This window comes from Ornithorhynchus anatinus, chromosome 5, assembly GCF_004115215.2.
Source record: "Ornithorhynchus anatinus isolate Pmale09 chromosome 5, mOrnAna1.pri.v4, whole genome shotgun sequence".
Lineage (NCBI taxonomy): Eukaryota > Metazoa > Chordata > Mammalia > Monotremata > Ornithorhynchidae > Ornithorhynchus > Ornithorhynchus anatinus.
In genome coordinates, this window is record NC_041732.1 from 84,812,847 (window position 1) to 84,838,343 (window position 25,497).

At 46.0% G+C, this 25,497-nt stretch overlaps 1 protein-coding gene across 3 annotated transcripts in view; it reads left to right on the plus strand.

The window, feature by feature from the left end:
* The window catches only part of CD226 (CD226 molecule), a 46,111-nt gene that overhangs the window by 2,057 nt on the left and 18,557 nt on the right, over positions 1 to 25,497 (plus strand). For all 3 annotated transcript variants that reach the window (XM_029064628.1, XM_029064630.1, XM_029064629.1), the window contains exons 2-4: positions 7,150 to 7,221; positions 9,723 to 10,061; positions 21,528 to 21,887. In XM_029064628.1, the coding sequence (XP_028920461.1) occupies positions 7,176 to 7,221; positions 9,723 to 10,061; positions 21,528 to 21,887 (745 nt within the window). In that variant the 5' untranslated portion in view covers positions 7,150 to 7,175. The remainder of the gene's footprint in view (positions 1 to 7,149; positions 7,222 to 9,722; positions 10,062 to 21,527; positions 21,888 to 25,497) is intronic.

Genomic DNA, 25,497 nt, shown 5'->3' on the forward strand with positions numbered 1-25,497 from the left:
GCAAGCCAGTTACCATCTTTGTGCCTCAGTTTCCTCAACAGTAAAATGGGAATTAAATACCCATTTTCCCTCCCCCTTAGTGAGCCTCATGTAGGATAGACACTGGGTGTGATCTGATAATGTTGTACCTATCCCAGAGCAAGTGCTTAACAAATGCTATTATCAGTATTATTATTACAGTTATTATTCAAAAGGGCTAAAATGGGAGCTGACAATGGATCCAAGAAATGTTTTTGTAAATTTTGGATCAAGAATACAATGAAAATTCCATGACTAAGCCCTCATTTCCTCTTTTCCCATTCATCTTCTGAGTCACCCTAACTTGCTCCCTCTATTCACCACCCCCAACTTCATCCCCACAACACTGATGAACATATCTATGATATATATATTTATACTAATGTCCGTCTCCCCCTTTGGACTGTAAGCTCGTTGTGGGACAGGGATGTGTCTGTTATATTGTTCTGTTGTACTATCCCAAGTGCTTAGTTATTGTTCTCTGCATACTGTAACCAATCAATAAATATGATTGATTGATTGATTGATGTCACATTGGGACTCCTGTGAAGTTTGGAAATATAAATGAGGCTGATTGGTTTTTCTCAATTGGTTGATTGATTATGGCATTAAGTAATTACCTTCTATGTGCTGAGCACTATGCAAAGCATTGGGAAAGATACTAATAAAGCAATGCAGACACAGCCCCTAACCTGCAAGGTGGTTAAGAGACCAAGTCATAATTCAAGCACATTTTACTTGACTTTCTTTCATGACCATACTGTTTGAAGGCTTGTGGTTTCTTCATCCCCTCACTCATCCTCACCCACCCACTCCCCACGAGCTCCTCCCAAAGTCTGATTCCTCCCCTGGAGCACATCAGGATACATGGAACCTTTGCTGCTTCTGAAGAAGGGAGAGAAAAGAGTCAGTCTGGTGCTTAATTATTTGTTTTTGCCATCTTTGGCTCCCCTCTAGATTATAAACTACTCATGGGCAGGCACTGCCTTCAAGTGAAGTTGTTTATTTCCAGGCATCTAGTATAGCGCTAGCCACCAAGTAGGCACTCAATGTATACTGGTGACAAGAACAATCATTAATGTCTGTCAGAGTATCTGGAGATGTTCCAATTTCTCCTTTCCAGAGTGTTTCCCAAGAAATAGGGTATTTCTGCTTTATCTCCCCTTCTCTTCCCCCCTACTTTTTATTATATTTGTTAAGTACTTTCTATGTGTCAGGCATAGTATTAAGAACTGGCATAGATACAAGCTAATCAGGTTGGACCCAATCCCTGTCCCATATGGGCTCACAGTTTTAATTCCCATTTTACAGATGAGGTAACTGAAGCACAGAGAAGTGAAGTGACTTAATAATGTTGGTATTTGTTAAGCGCTTACTATGTGCAGAGCACTGTTCTAAGCGCTGGGGTAGACACAGGGGAATCAGGTTGTCCCACGTGGGGCTCACAGTCTTAATCCCCATTTTACAGATGAGGGAACTGAGGAACAGAGAAGTCAAGTGACTTGCCCACAGTCACACAGCTGACAAGTGGCAGAGCTGGGATTCGAACGGGATTTGAACTCATGACCTCTGACTCCAAAGCCAAATGACTCCAAATGACTTGCCCAAGGTCACACACTAGACAAGTGGCAGAGTCAGGAATTAGAGCCCAGGTCCCAGGACCATGTTCTATACACTAGACCAAATTTGCTCTCTCTCTTTTTCTCCCACATCCCCACCACTCATTTCCTCAGGACACCCATATTGGATTTTTAAGTGGGCTTACCTTGGTTTCAGCTATCGAATCAAGGGTGAAACAAGCCCAAATATTCCTCCTATGAGGACCAAATGGGAATGTGTCTTGGATCAGGCAGTATGCAGCCTCTCCTTATTTAGAACAGGTGTACTGCTTCTAAGGTTTCCAGTACAGATCATCTGGTGTCCTAGATTCAATCTAGTGAATGTTTAGAAGAGACTCTGGGGCCTGCCTGCATAACCTGGCCCTTATGCACCAGCCACTTTTAAAGTCTCTGGGCTGAAGGAGTTAAAATACTGATGCCAGTGATTGGGCCATGATTCCTGTGAGGAACTGGGGGGAAGGAGAAGGAAAACATTTGGGGAAAGAGAACCCCTCCCCGCCCCCCGCCCGCCTATGCTTCCCATCTTCCAAGAGACACACCTACCCCTTGAGGCTGTTCTCTGTTTCCAGCTATCTCTCTGCTTCGATCCACCAGGTATTTTCATTCCTGAAACACTGAGAATGGTTTTGTCTTCTCATTCTTCAGTCCCCCTTATCCACTCCTGGGCTGATTTGGAATTTTCTGAGTGCTTCCCCCAGGGGGCCCGTTTTTCAAATGCTCTCTCAAGCAGTAACTACTTTATCAGCCTAATTACTGACATCCTAGCCTCTTATCTCTCTCCTCTATAGTCCATACTTCACTCTGTTGCCTGGATCACTTTTCTACAAAAACATTCAGGCCGTTTCCACATTCCTCAAGAACCTCCAGTGGCTTCCCATCTACCTCCTACAGAAATTCCTTACCATCAGCTTCAAAGCATTCAACCACCTACGTTCTCTTACCCTGCTTCACTGCTTTCCTACTACAACTCAGTCTGTTTTGCTCCTCTATTGTCAACCTACTCAATGTACTTCAATCTCACCTACGTCGCTGCCAATCTCTCATCCAAGTCCTGCCTCTGGCCCAGGGCATTCCTCCCTCTTTATATCGGACAGATGATCTCTCCCACACCTTCAAAATCTAATTAAAAGCATATTTACTCTAATAGGCCGTCCTCAACTAGGCATCATTTCCTCTTCTCCCAAACCCTTCTGAGTCACCCTTGAACTTGGATTTGCACCCTTTACTCACCCCTCCCTCAGTCATACAGCACTTAGCTATATAACTGTAATTTAGTTATATTATTGTCTGTGTCCCCCTCTAGACTGTAAGTTCATTTTGGGCAGGAAACATATCTACCAACTCCATTATATTGTACTCTCCCAAACCCTTAGTACATTGTATACACAGTAAACTCTCAATAAATATGACTGATTGGGAGAGTACAATACAATGAAGTTAGTAGACACAGTCTCTTCCCTCAAGAACATGAAAGTCTAGTGAAGGAGACAGACACTAAAACCATTATAGAAAAGAGGAAGAAGAGAAAAGAAAGATGGAGCTATGGATGAAGGACTGCGAGGCATATAAAGGTCCCCCAGATCCACTGCATGTCTGCCAGCCTTTTCCTCCCCTCTGTACCCCAAAACCATGGCTGCAGGGGCCAGGCCTCACTATTCTGTCAGGAACAGGCTCTTTCTGCTTCCATAGCTTCTAAGGGCAAGGACAACCACTTAGGTACGAAGCCCAGTGCCACCAGCTTAATGATTTGAGTTTAGGAGCTACCACTGGGAAAAGCATCACTGAAAACATTGGAATGTTTAATTGGTTTGAATCCCCTTGGCCATTCCAGTGTTATATACAGGGCAGAAACTATCACCTGCAGTGTAGTCTAGTGGAAAGAGTATAGCAGGGGGATCCAGGAGACCCAGATTCTAGTAATGGCTTGACCACTTGCCTGTTGTTTGACGTTTGGCAACTCACTGAACTTCTCTGTGGTTCAATTCCTCATCTGTAAAATGGAGATAAAATATGGGTTCCTTCTTCTTCGACTCTGAACTCTCTGTGGGACAGAAACTGTGTCTGTTCTGATTATCTTGCATATACCCCAGTGCTGAGCACAGTGTACAGCATATAGTAAGAGATTAACAGAGTCTACCACCTCTGTTATTATGTACTCTCCCCAGAGCTTAGGGCAATGCTCTGCACTCAATAAGTTCTCAGTCAATACCACTGATTGATAAAAAACATTGATTGATTAATAAATGTTGTCATCATTTTTATTACTATTGTCCTGTCTACAGGCTAAACCATAGATAGGATGAGGATTTCTCAGAGATTGCTTAGAGATTCATTGGAATTTGCTTGTTTTTTTAGGTGAGCACAAATAGAGAGGGTGAATTATATGATGTAGGTCTTGAAAGAAGGGAATTTTAGGCAGATCTGAGGAGTGTATGAGGTGGGTGAGGTCACCGCCTGGCAGATGGAAATCAGAAGCTGGGGATGGTGGTGCAGCTGCTGAAGAGCTCTGCGCACCAAGAGGTTGGGTTTGTCTGGTGACAGGCAGACGATGGGATTTAAAACCTCCGTACTTCTGTGGTCTGATTTACTTTTGCGTTCTCCCAAGCAAGATGGTGGAGGCAAATAGGACTTGGTCTTTAATAATAATAATAATAATACTTGTCATTAATAATAACTGTGGTATTTGGTAAGCGTTTACTATACTCCAAACACTGTACTAAGCACTGGGGTAGATGCACTATAATCAGGTCCCATATGGGGCTTGCAGTCTAATTAGGAGGGAGAACAGGTATTGAATCCCCATTTTGCAGATGAGGGAACTGAGATTCAGAGAAGTGAAGTGACTTACCCACGGTCACACAGCAGAGAGGAAAGATCCGCCCTTTCCTCTCCACCCAAACGGCTACCTTACTGCTACGGGCTCTCGTTATATCCCGGCTAGACTACTGTGCCAGCCTTCTCTCTGACCTCCCTTCCTCCTCTCTCGCCCCACTCCGGTCTATTCTTCACTCCGCTGCCCGGCTCATCTTCCTGCAGAAACGATCTGGGCATGTCACTCCCCTTCTTAAACAACTCCAGTGGTTGCCTATCAACCTCCGCTCCAAACAAAAACTCCTCACTCTAGGCTTAAAGGCTCTACATCACCTTGCCCTCCCTTCTCTCTTTCTACCGCCCACCCCGCATGCTCCGCTCCTCTGCCGCCCACCTCCTCACCGTCCCTCGGTCTCGCCTATCCCGCCGTCGACCCTTGGGCCACGTCCTCCCGCGGTCCTGGAACACCCTCCCTCCTCACCTCCGCCAAACTGATTCTCTTCCCCTCTTCAAAACCCTACTTAAAACTCACCTCCTCCAAGAGGCGTTCCCAGACTGAGCTCCTCTTCTCCCTCTACTCCCTCTACCACCCCCACTTCACCTCTCCGCAGCTAAACCCTCTTTTACCCCTTTCCCTCTGCTCCTCCCCCTCTCCCTTCCCATTCCCTCAGCACTGTACTTGTCCACTCAACTGTATATATTTCCATTACCCTATTTATTTTGTTAATGAAATGTACATCGCCTTGATTCTATTTAGTTGCCATTGTTTTTACGAGATGTTCTTCCCCTTGACTCTATTTATTGCCATCGTTCTCATCTGTCCGTCTCCCCCGATTAGACCGTAAGCCCGGCAAACGGCAGGGACTGTCTCTATCTGTTGCCGACTTGTTCATTCCAAGCGCTTAGTACAGTGCTCTGCACATAGTAAGCGCTCAATAAATACTATTGAATGAATGAATGAAAAGAGACGTCACAGAGTCGGATTTAGAACCCAGGTCCTCTGATTTTCAGGCCCATACTCTTTCCCCTAGGACACACTGCTTCTTGCTCATTATCCACCTTCCTTAAAGGAAAGAGAATATCCAACTGCAATTTCATTTTCTCCACTTCCTTCCCTCTCTGCTCTCCAGGACCATCCAGGACTGGGTCAGACTGTGTCCTGCCCTGAGGGGGTTCATGGGCAGAGAATCAACATTTGGTCTTTGTATTGCAGAATTTTAGGCATGTTGGCTAGGATAACACAATTCCACCTAAGACCTGAGCGATCCACTGGGATCGGATGGTAGATAGGAGAAAGGAACTTGGATTGTTGAGACTTCGTGCTATTCTGTTAAGCAAGCCTCCTTCCTCCACAGTGCTGTGGCCTGGAGACCCATCAGAAAGCAAACTTCCCAGGCAGCCCCAAGATCCCCGTACCCAGTGGTAAACCCTTTGACCCTAAGGAAGCAGGCGTATTTTGGTTTTTAATGAGTCCTGCTTTGTTCCATTATGGGGCACCAGCCACAAGCCCATGTAAGGGAAAGTTGGGGCCGAGTCAGTGCTGCCCAGAGTGGGGTGGGAGGTGGTTCTGGGAATCAATAAATCATCAGTGATATTTACTGAACCCTTAGAAGAGCACATAGAGACTCAGCGTAGACTAGTGGATAGAGCACGGGCCTGGAAGTTAGAAGGACCTGGGCTCTAATCACTGTGACCTTGGGCAAGTCACTTCACTTCTCTGGGCCTTGGTTACCTCATCTGTAAAAGGGCATTTAAGACTGTGAGCCTGATATAGGTCAGGGACTGTGTCCAACCCGATTGGTTTGTATCTACTCCAGCACTTAGTACAGTGCCTGACACATAGTAAGTGTTTAACAATTACCACAGTTATCATTATTATTATTATTATTATCATTATTACTAAACACTTCAAGGGGAAGGGATATTGCAGGGGGGAGTGGTGGACAGGTATGATATGGGAAAGTGCTGTGGCCTAGTAAGAGCACTGGACTGGACCAGTCACTGAACTTCTCTGTGCCTTAGGTTCCCCATCTGTAAAATGGGGTTTAGATCCCTGTTTTAGCCTCCCTCTTAGATTTTGAGCCCCATGTGGGGCAGGGACCGAGTCTGACCTGATCATTTTGTACTAAAGCCAGTGCTTAAAATAGTGCTTGGGACAGACACATAACAAATACCACAGTTACCATTATTGTAATGACAATCCTCTATTATATCATTGTGAATATGCCCAATGACCTAAGAAGAATACGATCCCTCGTTCTTGTCGAGGGCTTTGTATCTTTGTCCTGAAAAGCTACATAAGACCAAAGCAGTCACTGAACCTAGTGACCGGGTGGGTTGTACCGAATTATACCTTCCAAGCTCTTAGTACAGTGCTCTGCACACAGTAAGCGCTTAATAAATACGATTGATTGAATGAATGAATGAATGAATGAATGAACGTGGCCAACAGTTGTATATTCCTAACTTAATTGTGCCCCCAACTGCCTTGAGCTGGTCAAAGGACCCAAGCTCCCGAAACAATGCTTCTTCTGCCCCTGTGCAGCAGTGCAGAAGGAGGGGTCTCTTCTGATGTTAGAACTCTTCCGGAGTTCTAACTTGAGTAAAGCAGTTTAATGTCAATGGTCTCACAGAGTCAGGAAGTAATGCATTGTGTAGGGCGTGGGCAGATAACTCATCCCTGTTGTTTGATTTCGTGCAGGATATTCTACTTTGCCTCGCTCAGAGATGGAGTTCTTCACTCTCCTTATTGCCATTCTTCAGCTACACCAAAGTAAGAAATCCTTTTCCACCTTTATCAAAATTGCTGTCTGTCTCTTCTTTTCACCTAGAAGGTAGACTCAGAATTCATGAATTGTCCAGATGATGATAATCCTGAGTAGCCCAAGAAATTGAAAATTTTTAATGTCAGTGACCTCAATAGAGAATTCACTGGGTTTTCATCTGTGTAGTCGGCCTTTCTGTTGGAAATCCTTCATTGGTATTTGTTGAGCACTTGATGTGTGCAGAAGACTGCACTAAGTGCTTGGAAAAATACAAAAAAGTTGGCAGCCATGATCCCTGTCCACAGGGATCTTACAATCTAGTCAACTGTTTATGATTTTGCTCAATCTTCGAATGCGCCTGATAATAATAATCATAATAATAACAATCATATTTGTTAAATGCTTACTAGGTGCCAGACACTGCATTAAGCATTGGGGTAGATACAAGCTAATCAGGTTGAACACAGTCCTTGCCCCACATGGGGATCGCAGTCTTAATCCATATTTTATAGATGAGGTAACTGAGGCACAGAGAAGTGAAGTGACTTGCCCAAGGTCACAAAGCAGACAAGTGGCGGAGCCAGAAGTAGAACCCATGATCTTCTGCCTCCCAGGTCCATGCTGTATCCACTATGATCATTATGGTATTTGGTAAATGCTTACTATGTGACAAGCACCGTGTTAGGTGCTGGTGTAGATAAAAGATAAACAGGTCCCACAAGGGGCTCTCGGTCTACGTAGGATGGAGCACAAGTATTGAATCCCCATTTTGAAGATGAGGGAACAGAGGCACAAAGAAGTAAAGTGACTTTTACACAAGTGGAGGAGCCAAGATTAAAACTCAGGTCCTCTGACCCCCAGGCCCATGCTCTTTCCACGAGGCCATGCTGCTTTTTGACTGCCTGTGGTTTACACTGGTAACTTCATCGTATCAGATAGACCAACATTCTCCTCTCCTTCAAAGCCCTTCCTACTACAGCCCATCTCACAGACTTTGCTCCTCTAATCAATCATATTTATTGAGTGCTTACTGTGTGTAGAGCACTGTACTAAGCACTTGGGAGAGTACAGTATAACAGAGTTGGTAGACACGTTACCTGCCCACAGCAAGCTTACAGTCTAGAGTCCTCTAATGCCAACCTACTCAACCTCAGTTTCATCTACCTTGCCTCTGACCTCTAGCTCTTGTCCTCCCTCTGGCCTAGAACTCTCTCCCCCTTCATGTATGATAGACCACTACTCTCCCCAACTTCAAAGCATGATTAAAATCACATCTCTACCAAGAGTTCTTTCCTGACTATGTATTCATTAACCCTACTCCCTCTCACTTACGCTTATGCTACAGATCTCTATCCTTTAAGCACTTGATATCCAACTCCATAACATTTCCATAAATATGTGTAATTTATTTTAATGTCTGTCTCCCCCTCTAGACTGTAAGTTCCATGGGGGCAGGGAACATGTCCGTCAGCTCTATTGTGTTGTACGGCAAATACCATTGATTGATTGATTGATTGATTGATCACATCTCCTCCAAGAGGCCTTCCTTGAATAAACCCTCATTTCCCTCATAGAAACAGCATGGCCTAGTGGATAGAGCACGGCCTAGGAATCAGAAGGTCATGAGTTCTAATCCCAGCTTCGCCATTTCTTTGCTATGTGACCTTGGGCAAATCACTTCACTTCTCTGGGCCTCAGTTATCTCATCTGTAAAATGGGGATTGAGACTGTGAGTCCCACATGGGGCAGGACTGTGTCCATCCCCATTTGACTGCATCCATCCCAGCACTTAGTACAGTATTTGGTACATAGTAAGCACTTAACAAATACCATTATTATTATTTTTATTCCCTTACTAGCTCTCCCTCCTGTGTCACCTATACACTTGAATATGAACCCCTTAAGCACTTTTTTAAGGTATTGGTTAAGCTCTTACTATGTGTCAAACACTGTTCTAAGCATTTGGAATTCACCCCTTCCCCATAGCACTTATGTACATATCCTTACACTTTCCCCAACTGTAATCTATTTTAATGTCTGCCTCTGCCTCTAGACTGTAAACTCCTTGTGGACAGAGATCATACCTGCCCAGTCTGTTGAATTGTACTCTATTGTAGTTTGTTTAGTACAGTATTCTGCACACAGGAAGCTCTCAATACAGATCAGACTAAGCCCCCCTTTTCCTCTGCTACCCCTCCCTTCCGTGTCACCTCGACTCACTCCCTTTGCTCTTCCTCCCCGTCCTGACCCACAGCACTTATGTATATATGTATATATCTATAATTCTATTTATTTATATTGGTGCCTGCTTACTTGTTTTTAATGTCTGTCTCCCCCCGCCCTAGACTGTAAGCCCACTGTGGGCAGGGTTTGTCTGTCTTTACTGCTGAATTGTACTTTCCAAGTGCTTAGTACAGTGCTCTGCACTCAGTAAGAGCTCAATAAAGATGATTGAATGAATGAATGAATATATACCACTGATCAATTGATTGATTCTTGTGCCTTTCAGCTATTGCCAAAGAGATTTTGGTGACATCAGTGGTTAAACTTGCCCAGAACATGATCTTGGAATGTGTGTACCCGGGCAATGGATCTTTAACACAGATGGAATGGTTCAAGGTTGCTGGCACTCGAAAGGAGATCATCGCCATTTTCCACCCAGTGTACGGCACGCACATCATGGAGGCCTACCGGGACAGGATCTACTTCTTGAACTCCTCCCAATCGTCAAAGGATATGTCCATTTCCTTCAAGAATGCCTCTGGAGCTGACATCGGCATTCATTGCTGCTCGATTCAGACTTTCCCGGGTGGAATCTGGGGAAAAGCGATACAGGTTGTCAAGACAGGTCAGAGAAAACTTGATTTCCTTTTCTATCAGTCACTGTGTCTGACAAACAAATTTAAAAGGCATTGGGGATACTGCTTCCTCGTTATTTCTACAGTTGGTACTCGGGACAGCTGAACCTCCTTGAACAGCCCCCTGCTCATCTCCCTGTTTTTTGATGGGATGGAAGGCAGGGATGTCCCAAGGTCATAGAGTGACAATAAATAATAATAATAATAATAATATTTGTTAAATGCTTACTATGGACAAAATACTGGGACAAATCCTGGGGTAGATACAATATTATTGTGTTCATTAATACTGTGCTATTTGTTAAGAGCTTATTAAGTGTCAACCAAAGTACTAAGCTCTCGGACAGATACAAGATAATCAGTTCAGAAACTGTCTTCGCCATACACAGTAGGAGGGAGAAGAGGTATTGAACCCCCATTTAACGGATGAGAAAACAGAGGCCCTGAGAAATTATATGGCTTTCCCAGGGTCACAAAGCAGGCACATGGTGGCCTTAGGATTAGAACCCAGATCCGCTGACCCCCATGCCCCTCCCCTTGGACATGCTGCTCCATGCAATATAATCAGATTGGACAAAATGCCTGCCCTACATGGGGCTCACAAGCCAAGTAGGAGGGAGTACATGCATTGAATCTTCATTGTGCAGATCTGGAAAATAATAATGATAATAACTTCGTTGTTTGTTATGCGCTGTGTGTCAAGTACAAAATAATCAGGTCCCAAGGGGGGGGTCACATCCAAGTATGAGGGATCACAGGTATTGCATCCCCATTTTAAGATGAGGGAACTAAGGCCTAGAGAAGTTAAGATGAGGGAACTAAGGCCTAGGTCATACAGCAGACAAGTGGCAGAGCCGGGATCAGAACCCAGGGCCTCTGACTCCCAGACCTGTGCTTTTTTTACCAGGCCACATTGCTTTTCAGTCACTTTTCAGTCACTGGCTCCATGGCTTCCACTTCTCTTCTGGCTGATTCTCCAAGTTTTCTTCAGTGGTTTATTCAATGGTGGCCATTTTATTTTACCAATAGTAGTAATAATCCACTAGACTGTAAGCTCCTTTGGTAGGCAGGAATCGTGTCTACCAACTCCACTGTATTGTGCTATTCCAAGCGCTTAGTGCTGTGATCAACCAGTAAATTCCACTGATTGACTGATAGTCCGTAGTTATAGTATTTACTAAGAGCTTACTGTGTGCCAAGCAGTATTCTAATCACTGGGGAAGAGTTCACTGGTAGGAATTAGTGAGACTGGGATCAGAGGGGAAGAGGAGGAGGAGAGGAAGAAGAGCGGTTCTTCTCTAAATTATCTCGAAACCCATCAATCATACACTGGTGACAGCTTCTGTTGTGGTTTATCTGCCATGGGGTGTTGAACTCTCAGGGATTTATTTCTAGCCAAGTCACAGGTTTCATTTAGGGCTGGGAATAATTGTTTCCTAGTGGGACACAGTTGCATCGACAGCTACCTTACTCTGCCAATGACGATTTTGTAACCACGTCCCTTCCTAATTAGCTGATTCCCACTGGGATTAACTGCACTTGATTGGAACCCATGGGATTTGCCTGCCAGATTTCCAACACTGGAGCACCTGGAGCACCAGATCCAGAATCTATAGAGTGCTGTGGGTTTTTTTCTTTAAAGTCCAGCCAATAAATATGATAAATGCAGTAATACATCTGGGGACCATTACTGAGAGTGAGGCAGAGGGAACATGGAGAGTGGGATATGATGCTTTAAAATATTTTAAGTGATTTTACTGGAAATGAAATTGCAGAGGGTGGAAGAGATAGAGGCTGGAACAGGGAAATGGATTTTATCTCGAACAAGTGGCTCTGGACATTGGAGGTTCTGTGGGTCCCAGGCTAAATTCCAAGTGGCTCCAGCCCAACATGGCTCTGTGAACTCCATGATAAATCTTGAGAGTTGTGTTCTGTCCTACTGATCTCCCAGAATGACTGAGAATTTACTGGGTGAGAGAAATACAGATAAATGCTCTGGAAGAAAAAGTCCTGTTGATTTATATTTCTTCCCTCTCCATCCTAACACCCACAGCTTTAATTTGGCACTGAGAGAACGAATCCTGAGCTCTGTGATGCAGCCAATTTAAAGTGAGTTATGGGCCATCCCCGAGCCCCAAGAAACGAGCCTGTGATCCCTTTCCTAAAATGAGATGAATGACCCGTGGATCACAGTGTCGCAGTGGCCAGGGACAGCAAGATAAGAAGGGTGATGGTTGCCTTTATGTGAGTAAATCCCTAGCAATGCAGGGTCAGGTCAGGGAACTTTTCATGATCAATCTACCCAATCCAGTGCCAGGCAGGTGAACCTTTAGGACCAGTCAGCAATCAGTTAGTCAGTCAATCGTATTTATTGAGCGCCTACTGTGCTACGATCTTGGGAGGGTACAATATAACAATAGAACAGAGATGTTCCCTTCCCACAACGAGCTTACAGTCTAGAGCACCCTTAATTTTAGCTGCTGGTGTTCCGCGCTGTCCTTCCAAAAGAAATATGTTCCCTGAAATGAACATAGAGAAGGAGCATGGTGTAGTGGATAGAGAACAGGTCTGGAAATCAGAAGGCTAAGGGTTATAATCCCGACTATGCCACTTGTCTGTTGTGTGACCTTGGGCAAGTCACTTCTCTTTTCTGTGTCTTAGTTACCTCATCTGTAAAATGGGGATTGAGACTGAGAGCTTCATGTGGGCAAGAGACTGTTTCCAACCTGATTTGTTTGTAGCCACTCCAGCGATTAGTACAGTTCCTGGCACACAATAAGCACTTAACAAATACTGCAGTTATTATTCATTCATTCAATAGTATTTATTGAGCTCTTACTATGTGCAGAACACTGTACTAAGTGCTTGGAATGTACAAATTGGCAACAGATAGAGGCAGTCCCTGCCCTTTTACGGGCTTACAGTCTAATCAAGTATGAGAAGTAGCATGGCGAGTGGATAGAGCATAGGCCTAGGAGTCAGAAGGTCATGGGTTCTAATACTGGCTCTGCCACTTGTCTGCTGTAAAATGGGGATTGAGACGGTGAACCCCACATGGGACAGGGACTGTGTCCAACCTGATTTGCTTGTGTCCACCCTGGCACTTAGTAGAGTGCCTGGCATATAGTAAGCACTTAAAAAACACCATTAGGACAAACCCCGGGGAAGGCTTTCTTTTAGAGCCTTGAGGCTAGTCAGAGGCAGAGTCTGGGAAGCCAGGTTCTCATTGGCTGGCAGGCAGGGTGTTTCTGGGAGGGCTTTCCTCTACTGAGGGTGTGGCTCTCTGATAGGAGAGGACATGGCTGCCCCAGACAGGACCAGTTGGTGAATAAATTTGGGTCTCAGTTCAGATTTTGCTATGCACTGGGATCTGGGTCAAGTGCACCCATTTGGACACCCCCAGCTGCCCCTCCTAGTTTGTCAGTCAATCGTATTTATTGATCACTTGCTGTGGGCAGAGCACTGTACTAAGCGCTTGGAAGACTACAATGTAACAATAGAACAGACACATTCCCTGCCCACAACAAGCTTACAGCCTAGAGGGGAAGACAGACATTAATAAAAATAAATTATGGATATGTACATAAGTACTGTGGGTCAGGGAGGGGGAAGGAATAAAGGAAGCAAGTCAGGGTGGCACAGAAGGGAGTGGAAGAAAAGGAAAAAGGGGCTTAGTCAGGGAAGGCATCTTGGAGGAGATGTACCTTCAATAAGGCTTCGGAGGTCGAGAGAGTCATCATCTGTCGGATATGAGGAGGAAGGGTGTTCCAGGCCAGAAGCAGGATATGCCAAGAGGTCAGCAGCTAGACAGATGAAACAAAGTTAGAGTGAGAGGGTTAGCATTAGAGGGGTGAAGTGTGTGGACTGGGTTGTAGTAGGAGAGTAGCAAGGTGAGCTAGGAGGGGGCAAGGTGACCGGGTGTTTTAAAGTTGATGGTAAGAAGTTTCTGTTTGATGAGGAGTTGGACTGGACTGGAGATTCTTGAGGAGTGGAGAAACATGGTCTGAACGTTTTTGTAGAAATTTGATCTGGACAGCAGAGGGAAATATGGACTGGAGTGGGGTGAGACAGGAGGCAGGGAGATCAGTACAGGGGCTGATACAGTAATCAAGGCTGGATGGGATAAGTGTTTGGATTAATGTGGTAACTGTTTGGATGGCGAGGAAAGGGCAGATTGTGAAGGTGAAAGCAATGTTGTGAAGGTGAAACTGACAGGATTTAGTGATGGATTGAATATGTGGGTTGAATGAGAGAGAGGAGTCAAGGATAACATCCAGGTTACGGGCTTGTGAGATAGGAAGGTAGACGGTGCCATCAACAGTGATGGGAAAGTCAGAGGAAGGATGGGGTTTGGATGGGAAGGTAAGTAGTTTTGTTTCAAGCATGCTAAGTTTGAGGTGACCATGGGATATCTAATTAGAGATGTCTTGAAGGCAGGAGAAAATGTGAGACTGCAAAGAGGGAAAGAGATCATGGCTGGAGATGTAGATTTGGGAATCATACACACAGAGGTGGTAGTTGAAGACACAGGAGTGAATAAGTTCTACAAGGGAGTGGGTGTAGTTGGTAAATATCAGGCTGACTTTGTCCACTTCAAGTTTATCCTTGCGTGCTTTTAACTCTGTCCTCTCTTCTACTTGGCAAAATTATAATAATGTTGGTATTTGTTAAGTGCTTACTATGTGCAGAGCACTGTTCTAAGCGCTGGGGTAGACACAGGGGAATCAGGTTGTCCCATGTGGGGCTCACAGTCTTAATCCCCATTTTACAGATGAGGCAACTGAGGCACAGAGAAGTTAAGTGACTTGCCCACAGTCACACAGCTGACAAGTGGCAGAGCCTGGATTCGAACCCATGACCTCTGACTCCAAAGCCCGTGCCCTTTCCACTGAGCCACACTGCTTCTCTAATTATTTCCCCACCCTTAATGTCACCCATGCTCACCGTCTTCACCAATTGTTCCCGATGTTTAATTCCCTCCTTAGGCCCCCTGCCTCCCTGCCTCCCCCATCCTTTGCCCCCAATGACCTGACCACCTACTTTATTAAGAAGATTAACACTATCAGGCATGATTTCCCTAAAACCTCCCCTGACTGTCCCCAGTCCCTCCACCCTACTGAACTTCTTCAACTTTCCAGTCTTTCCCAGTAGTACCTCTATAGCAGATCTCCTGCCTCCTCTCAAAATCCACCCCCTCTACCAGTGCATCTGACCCCATTCCTTTACCCCTTAACAAAACACTTGCTACCTCCCTTCTTCCCTCCCTAACAGCCATCTTCAACTGTTTGCTCTCCTATGGCTTCTTCCCCACTGCTTTCAAACATGCCCGTGTCTCCCCTATCCTAAAAAAACCCCTCTACCTTGACCCCACAGCTCCCTCCTGTAATTCCCCGATCTCCCTCCTACCATTATTCTCCAAACTCCTTGAGCGAATTGTCTACACTTGCTGTCTCAAGTTCCTCTCCTCCAGTTCTCTCCTTGAACCCCTCCAATCTGGCTTCCATTCCCTTCACTCCATAGAAACCACCCTCTCAGAGGTCACCAGTGGTCTCCTTTTCGCCAAATCCAGTGGCCTCTACTCCATTCTAATCTTCCTCACCCTCTCAGCTGCCTTCAATACTGTCGATCACCCCTTTCTCCTGGAAACATTATCCAACTTTGGCTTCACTGACTGTCTGTCCCAGGTGACCCTGGGGTACTGACCATCTCAAGGTCAAATGCTACCTCGTGACCTCCTGAGCCAGCAGGCGGAACTTGGAAGTGAGGTTGGGACACTGCCCCCACCACCAAAACTGCCAGATTGACAGCCCAAGCTGGGAATACAGAAGGTGCCCCTCACCCCCGTGCCAATCAAATTAGGAATGGAGGAGGGGGGAGGGCAGAGATTGGATAAACTGAGGCCGGAAGCTGGAATGGCTTAAGGGCTCAGGTGATAAATACCTGCCGCCTCTAACCTTCTGTGCAGAGGAATGGGACTTGCAGCAGCCGGCTGCAGGTCGCCTCTGTCCAGAGCATGAGAAGGCCACTCTGTCTGCACCGAGTGAGTAGCCGTGGGATGGGTGAGTGTCCTGTCCTGCTGAGAGCTCGTGGGGTTGGAAGCTACATGCTTCACCATGGGTATGTAACGTTAAAAATGGATTTGATGTCTAAGTGGGTGCCTCCCCAGGGGGACGTGAACAGGGTGGGAGCTAGCCGCCTCACCAAGTGCCAGTAACCATAAGTGGGTAATGCATAACTGGATTTAATGCATAACTGTATGTAACTCATATGTGTATGTAACTCATTAGTGTTTAACGCATAAGTGTATTTACCGCAAAGGTGGATTCCTCCTGGGTGGGGGGAGCACATGGTGGGAGCCAGTCGCCTCACCACGTTGTGATTAAATCATAAGTGGGCTCGAGTGTCCGCCCACGTGCGCGTAACGTACTAGTGTATTCCTCCCGTTAGGGAAGCTCTAACACCATATTCCTCCCAAAGGGGAAGCTTTAACACCATATTTTCCCCCAAAAGGGAAGGCCGATTGTCGCGTCTAAATAATTGATTAATTCAATTCGCCCCGTGGAATAAATTCTATGCAAAACTCAGGTTTTCCATCCCCAGCCTCTCTCTCTCTCTCTCTCTCGCCGTGCTGATTCTGAAAGAACCTGTCCCCGGAGACGGGTGACACTGTTCTCTTCTGGTTCTCAGTTTCAGGCTCCTTTGTGGGCTTCTTCTCCTCTACCTTCCACCCCCTAACTGTGGGGTTTCCTCAAAGTTCCATTCTGAATCTCCTTCTATTCTCCATCTACAACCACTCCCCAGAGAACTCATTTGGTCCCATAGCTTCATCTACCACCTCTATGTGGATGATACCCAAATCTACATCTCCAGCCCTGATCTCTCTCCCTCTCTGCAGTCTTGTATTTCCTCCTGCCTTCAAGACATGTCTACTTGGATGTCCTTCCATCACCTCAAGCTTAACATGTCAAAAACAGAACTCCTCATCTTCCCTCTCAAACCCCGTTCTTCTCCTGACTTTTCCATCACCGTAGGTGGCACCATCATCCTTCCTGTCTACAGGCCCGTAGCCTTGGTGCTATTCTTGACTCCTCTCTCTCATTCAACCCACAAATTCAATCCCTGTTGGTCCCACCTTCACAACATCACTAAACTCTGTCCTTTCCTCTCCATCCAAACTGCTTATATGTTAATGCAATCACTCATATATCCCAACTAGATTACTGTATCAGCCTCCTCGCTGGCTTCACAGCCTCCAGTCTCTCCCCACTTCAGTCCATACTTCACTCTGCTGCCCAGATCATTTTTCTTCAAAAATGTTGAGGACGTCACCCTACTCCTCAGAACACTCCTGTGGTTGCCCATCCACCTCTGCACCAAACAAAAACTCCTCACCACTGGCTTTAAAGCTCTCCATTAATTTGCCCCCTCCTAATTCACATCACTTTTCTCCTACTGCAACCCAGCCCACACACTTTGCTCCTCTAATCCTAACCCTCTCGCTATGCCTCATTCTCGCCAATCTCTCTGCCGACCCCTTGCCCATGTCATCTCTCTGGCCTGGAACATCCTCTCTCCTCAAATCCAAGAGACATTAATCTCCCCCACTTCAAAGCCTCCAGGAGATTTTCCCCGCTAAATCCCCCCTTTCCTCTTCTCTAACTCCATTCTGCATCACTCTGACTTGCTTCCTTTTTTCTTCCCCACTCCCAGCCCCACAGTTCTTATGTACATATTTATAATTTGTATATATATGTATTAATGTCCGTCTCCCAGCCTGGCATAGTGGATAGAGCATGGGCCTGGGAGTCAGAAGGTCTTGAGATCTAATCCTGGCTCTGTCACTTGTCTTCTCTGTGACCTTGGGCAAGTCACTTCTCTTTGCCTCTGTTATCTCATCTGTTAAATAGGAATTGAGACTGTGAGCTCCATCTGGAACACCACTGTGTACAACCCAATTTGCTTGTTTTCACTGCAGTGCTTAGTACAGTGTCTTACACATGGTAGCACTGAACAAATATCGTAATTATTATTATTAGACTGTAAACTCATTGTGGGCAGGAAATGTGTCTGTTTATTGTTGTACTGTACTCTCCCAAGCACTTAGTACAGTGCTCTGCAAACAGTAAACACTTGATAAATATGATTGAATGAATGTACTGAAACTTGAGGGACACCCACAGTTAGCAGTTGGGAGGCAGAGGAGGAGTCTGTGACTGAGAATGAGTATGCAGAGAGATAGGAGGAGAACCAGGGGAGGACAGTGTCAGTGAAGTCAAGGTTGGATAATGTTTCCAGGAGAAAGAGGTGGTTGAAAATGTTGAAGGCACCTGAGAGGGTGAGGAGGATTAGGATGGAGTAGAGGCCATTGGATTTGGCAGAAAGGAGATCACTGGTGACCTCTGAGAAGGAGGTTTCTGTGGAGTGAAGGGGATGGAAGCCAGATTGGAGGGGTTCAAGGAGAGAACTGGAGGAGAGGAACTTGAGACAGCAAGTGTAGACAACTCGCTCAAGGAGTTTGGAGAGGAATGGTAGGAAGGAGTTGGGGAAATCACTGGAGGGGGCTGTGGGGTCAAGGGAGGGACTTTTATTAGGATGGGAAGACATAGGAATGTTTGAAAGCAGTGGAGAAGAAGCCATAGGAGAGCAAACAGTTGAAGATAGCCATTAGGAAGGCAAGAAGGGAGGGGGCAAGTGGTTTGATAAGGTGTGAAGGGATGGAGTTGGATGTTCAGGTGGAGGGGGTGAATTTTGAGAGGAGAAAGTTCTCTTGAGATATTGCTGGGAAGGGTAGGAAAGATGAAGAAGAGACAGGAGTGGGGAGGGACTGGTGATGGGTAGGGTAGATTTTAGGGAGATCATACCAGATAGTTTCAATTTTCTCAATAAAGTAAGTGGCCAGATCACTAGGGGAAGGGTTGGGGGGAGGCGGGGGGATGGGGGTTTGCGGAGAAATTTCTGGAACAACTGGTGAGGTCAATGGGCATGGATGTCAATAAGGATGGAGAAATAATTTTGTTGGGCAGAGGAGAGGGCATGGTTAAAGCATGAGGTCCAGAGAATTTAAGTGATTTGCACAATCTCACAAAGCAGGCAAGTTGCAGAGCTGGGATTAGAACCCATGATGATGATGACAGTATTTGTTAAGCGCTTACTATGTGCCAAGCACTGTTCTAAGCACTGGGCTAGATACAAGGTAATCAGGTTGTCCCATGTGAGGCTCAGTCTTAATCCACATTTTACAGATGAGGTAACAGGCACAGAGAAGTCAAGTGACTGGCCCAAAGTCATACAGTTCATTCATTCATTCATTCATTCAATAGTATTTATTGAGCGCTTACTATGTGCAGAGCACTGTACTAAGCGCTTGGGATGAACAAGTCGGCAACAGATAGAGACAGTCCCTGCCGTTTGACGGGCTTACAGTCTAATCGGGGGAGACGGACAGACAAGAACAATGGCACTAAACAGCGTCAAGGGGAAGAACATCTCGTAAAAACAATGGCAACTAAATAGAATCAAGGCGATGTACAATTCATTAACAAAATAAATAGGGTAACGAAAATATATACAGTTGAGCGGACGAGTACAGTGCTGTGGGGATGGGAAGGGAGAGGTGGAGGAGCAGAGGGAAAAGGGGAAATGAGGCTTTAGCTGCGGAGAGGTAAAGGGGGGATGGCAGAGGGAGTAGAGGGGGAAGAGGAGCTCAGTCTGGGAAGGCCTCTTGGAGGAGGTGATTTTTAAGTAAGGTTTTGAAGAGGGAAAGAGAATCAGTTTGGCGGAGGTGAGGAGGGAGGGCGTTCCAGGACCGCGGGAGGACGTGACCCAGGGGTCGACGGCGGGATAGGCGAGACCGAGGGACGGCGAGGAGGTGGGCGGCAGAGGAGCGGAGCGTGCGGGGTGGGCGGTAGAAAGAGAGAAGGGAGGAGAGGTAGGAAGGGGCAAGGTGATGGAGAGCTTTGAAGCCTAGAGTGAGGAGTTTTTGTTTGGAGCGGAGGTCGATAGGCAACCACTGGAGTTGTTTAAGAAGGGGAGTGACATGCCCAGATCGTTTCTGCAGGAAGATGAGCCGGGCAGCGGAGTGAAGAATAGACCGGAGCGGGGCGAGAGAGGAGGAAGGGAGGTCAGAGAGAAGGCTGACACAGTAGTCTAGCCAGGATATAACGAGAGCCCGTAATAGTAAGGTAGCCGTTTGGGTGGAGAGGAAAGGGCGGATCTTGGCGATATTGTAGAGGTGAAACCGGCAGGTCTCGGTAACGGATAGGATGTGTGGGGTGAACGAGAGGGACGAGTCAAGGATGACACCGAGATTGCGGGCCTGCGGGACGGGAAGGATGGTCGTGCCATCCACGGTGACGGAGAAGTCTGGGAGCGGACCGGGCTTGGGAGGGAAGATGAGGAGCTCAGTCTTGCTCATGTTGAGTTTTAGGTGGCGGGCCGACATCCAGGTGGAGACATCCCGGAGGCGGGAGGAGATGCGAGCCTGAAGGGAGGGGGAGAGGACAGGGGCGGAGATGTAGATCTGAGTGTCATCAGCGTAGAGATGGTAGTCAAAGCCGTGAGAGCGGATGAGTTCACCGAGGGAGTGAGTGTAAATGGAGAACAGAAGAGGGCCAAGAACTGACCCTTGAGGAACTCCAACAGTTAAAGGATGGGAGGGGGAGGAGGCTCCAGCGTAGGAGACCGAGAATGATCGGCCAGAGAGGTAAGAGGAGAACCAGGAGAGGACAGAGTCCGTGAAGCCAAGGTGAGATAAGGTATGGAGGAGGAGGGGATGGTCGACAGTGTCAAAGGCAGCAGAGAGGTCAAGGAGGATCAGAATGGAGTAGGAGCCATTGGATTTGGCAAGAAGGAGGTCATGGGTGACCTTAGAGAGAGCAGTCTCGGTAGAGTGGAGGGGACGGAAGCCAGATTGGAGGGGGTCTAGGAGAGAATGGGAGTACAGTTGACAAGTGGCAGAGCTGGGATTTAGAACCCAGGACCTCTGACTCCCAAGCCTGTGCTCTTTCCACTAAGCCACACTGTTTGCATCCACTGCAGCACTTACTACAGTGCTTGGCACATAGTAAGCACTTAACAAATTTCATTATTATTATTATTGTTGTTATTATTGTAATAATGCTTAACAAACACCATTATCATTATTATTATCATTATTAAGATGCACTCTTGTTGTGATGCATATTCTTAATAACACATTTTTGGATGGAATGAGATTAAGGAATTAGGGAGCATTCTTCCAAAATTGTGAGCGTGTTTAGGGCCAGTGCACCGTGCTATTACAGAAACCCGTTGTGATCTGGAGCAAGACTCTGAATGGGCAAATCCTAGGAGCATGAGTTTTCTCCACCACATATCTTGAAAATGCAACCCTCATATGCTAGGAGAACTGGATGTATTTAATTCTCCTCTCTTCTGTTGTGACTAGTCTGTGAGAAACATTTCCCTGTCTCTTGCAGATGACTTTGCGGTTACTCGGTCACCAGGTCGCCACATGTGGTCAAAACCTGGACAGACAGCTAACCTGACTTGCAAGGGGCCGGAGGCGAGGGCGGGAGTCCAACCCATCCTCTCCGTGACATGGGAGTGGATCCGGCCACACCAGGTGGACACCCTTCTGCACTGTGAGCTGGCACTTGGGATGAGCTACGGCTCTACAGACCGCAGGCGCATCCAGGGACCTTGCAGCCAGACGATGACCAGCAGCTTCCTGGTCCTCCGCAACGTCACAGCCTCAGATTCGGGCCTGTACCGATGCACCTTCAGGTCCAGCACGGGCCTGAACATGACCTGCGAGACGAGGCTGGACATATCTGCTGGTGAGTGGTCAAAGCTCAGTGTGATGCCTCGGGGTGAGAAATGGGGGCCGTGGCCAGTTCTGCTCTAACTTCTTCCAAACAATCAATCCATCAACCAATCGATCATAGTTGTGGAGCACTTACTCTGTGCAGAACACTCAACTAAGTGTTTCATAGAATACACCATATACAATCAGCACCCTCAAAGAATTTGCAGGCTAGCTGGGGAGTCAGACATTAGGGGAAGAAATGAAATATGAGGATAATAATAATAATAATAATAATAATAATGGCATTTGTTAAGTGCTTACTATGTGCCAAGCACTGTTCTAAGCGCTGGGGGAGATACAAGGTTGTCAGGTTGTCCCACGTGGGGCTCACAGTCTTAATCCCCATTTTACAGATGAGGTAACTGAGGCACAGAGAGGTTAAGTGACTTGCCCAAAGTCACACAGCTACAAGTGGCGGAGCTGGGATTAGAACCCATGACTTCTGACTCCCAGGCCTGTGCTCTTTCCACTGAGCCACGCTGCTTCTCTATAGTAGCAGATAGGACAGGATAGTAGCAGAGAGGAGAGTAGTCAGTCAATTGTATTAATTTAGTGCTTACTGTGTAAAGAGCACTGTACTAATTGCTTGGGAGAGTACAATATACATAGATGTCATTGGGGTGAGGATGGGGTGAATATATGAGCAGCGTGGCTCAGTGGAAAGAGCACAGGCTGGGGACTCAGAGGTCATGGGTTCAAATCCCAGCTCCACCACTTGTCAGCTGTGTGACTTTGGACAAGTCACTTAACTTCTCTCACTTAACTTCTCTGTGCCTCAGTTGCCTCAACTGTAAAATGGAGATGAAGACTGGGAGCCCCACGTGGGACAACCTGATGTCCTTGTGTCCTCCCCAGCACTTTGAACAGTGCTTTGCACATAGTAAGCACTTAACAAATGCCATCATTATTATTATTATATGAATGTTTAGGTAGTGCATCCCCGAGTGCATGGGTGTCACAGAAGGGAAGGAGAATAGGGAGAATGTACTGCTTATATGTTTAACAGCAGAACTAGGTCTTTTTCTCGGATAACCCAGTATAAATTATGCAGATAAATATAGGGAATGAGGAATCAAATGCGTAGATGATGTGGAAGTGAGAGATTAGTCAGGGAAGGCTTCCTGGAGGTTGTGTGATTCTAGTAAGGTTTTGAGAAGGGGAGAGCTGTTGTCTAGTGATATGAAGGGAGAAGATGTTCCAGGCAGGAGAGGGAGGCTTTGAGCATGAGGTCGATGCTGAGAGAAGACAGTGAAACACAGAGAGAAGACTGGCTTTAGGGGAGCAAAGCGTGTGGACTTGGTTGTTGTGGGAGAGGGATGAGGGTAAATAGGGAGAGATGAGCTGACTGAGTGTTTTAAAGCCAGTGGTGAGGAGTTTCTGCTTAATGCCCAGAGAAATGAGGCTCCACTGGAGGAATTTGAGGAGAGGGAACACATGAATCATACCCATCTGCTTCTTCATATTAATATTTCACAAATGGATGAATTTAGAGAGTGAAAAAAAGAGAGCTTGCTAATCAATCCATCAATCAGTGGTATTTATTGAGCATTTACTATGTGCAGAGCACTTTACTAAGTGCTTGGGAGAGTACAGTAAAACAGAATTAGTGCCATGTTCCCTGCCTATAATAAGCTTCCAGGCTAGAGAGAGAGAGAGATAGTCATTAATATAAATAATTCATAATATATCATTTAAAGATATGTACATAATGTTTGGGGCCTGGGCGTGGGGCAAATATCAAATGTCACAAGGACACAGATCTAACTGCTAGATTGTAAGTTCCTTGTGGGCAGGTAACATACTTTGTTGAATTTTACTCTCCCAAGCTCTTAATAAGGAGCTCTGCATAAAGTAAGCGCTCAAAAAATCCTGTTGATTGATTGATTGCTACACCTTTGAACCCTCTGTGCCTTTGCGGGGAGCCGGTAGTGCATCACAGAACACCTCCCATGCCTCCACATTCCAAATAGAGAGGGACCACCACCACTAAATCTCTGAGAGCAGGGAAAACACTCAGTCAGGTTACACCCTGAGCCAGACTATCGCCTTGGGACAGGATTTCTAATGTGGAATCCTGACTGCGAGAACACAGAAATTGTTGGTGGCAGCAGACTACAGATCTGAAAGAGTCATCGATTCATCTTTTCACTGATGTGCCATTTGTCTTTCTATCGATATGCCAGCATCTATCTAGGTTCATTCATTCAATAGTATTTATTGAGTGCTTACTATGTGCAGAACACTGTACTAAGCACTTGGAATGTACAAATCGGTAACAGATAGAGACAGTCCCTGCCCTTTGATGGGCTTACAGTCTAATCTAGGTGTCATCTATTATCGCTCTGTTATCTATTTATGGTAACTCCAGCAGATCTGTTTTTTTCCCTGTTACAGTATCTCTTAAGAACCTTTGGAAGCGCTTAACAAATAAAGTAATTCTTATTTTACGACACTGCCAATAGGTGATGATCGTAAGAGGAAGGTGCCATTTTGTTTCTGCTTAGAAAGATGCTCGTATCCCAAGAGATCATTGCTAAGTGTACTTTGGCTTTGGCTGACTTCCTCTTTGTTACCCTTGCCTCCTTTGTGAAGCAGCATGGCCTAGTGGATAGAGTATGGGTTTGGGAGTCTTAAAGTCATGGGTTCTAATCCTGGCTCCACCACTTGTCTTCTGTGTGACCTTGGGCAAGTCACTTCATTTCTCTGGGCCTCAGTCACCTCATCTGTAAAATGGGAATTGAGACTGTGAGCCCCATGTGGGACAGGGACTTTGTCCAATCTGATTTGCTTGTATCCATCCCAGCGCTTAGCACATAGTAAGCACTTAACAAACACCATAATCGTTGTTATTGCTGTGGTTGCTGAGCCTCCCATGTTTCTCCCCTGCTCTTGACAAGAGGAAAATTTTACCTTGGGCACTCCAGGCAAGTGGTCAAGTATACTGCCATGTTCAAGTCTGGTTGGGCTTAGAAAGTCTCCATACAAAACTAGACTGTATCCTCCTTGTGGGCAGGGTGCTTGTCTACAAACCCTGTTATACTGTATTTCCCTAAGCACGTAGTACAGCATTCTGCACATAATAAGTGCTCAATAAATATGATTGATTGAGTCTAGTTGAATAAGCTGACTAAAGGCACGAAGGAGCCCAGCCCAAGGAAACATGCAGGATTTGGTAGCCACCACAGATAAATCACAATCATTGGGGCAGTCATCTTTTGGGTGGGAGTGAATCCAAATTCTCTCAACTCAAACCTGTATCTCTCATTTCCTCGGGCAGTGATGGCACTGAAAAAATATATTTGTTGGGATGTATAAGGGACAAACTGTGTTTTGGAGTTGGGGAGTAAGAGGGATAATCAGGCCCTCCTCTTTAGATTCTGCAAGACTAGGAAGCAAGCATTCTATTCCTCATGAACCCTTCCTTGGGTGAAGTTAAAATAGGTGATATAAAGGATTATTTAGACCGAATTAAATCACAAGAAGAAAAACACCTTTCAAACAACCTAGTTAGTCTGTGTCCAAACATTCCCTTGACAGTTAGTCAGGCAGACCAAAACCAAAGTAATATTGATCTATATTTA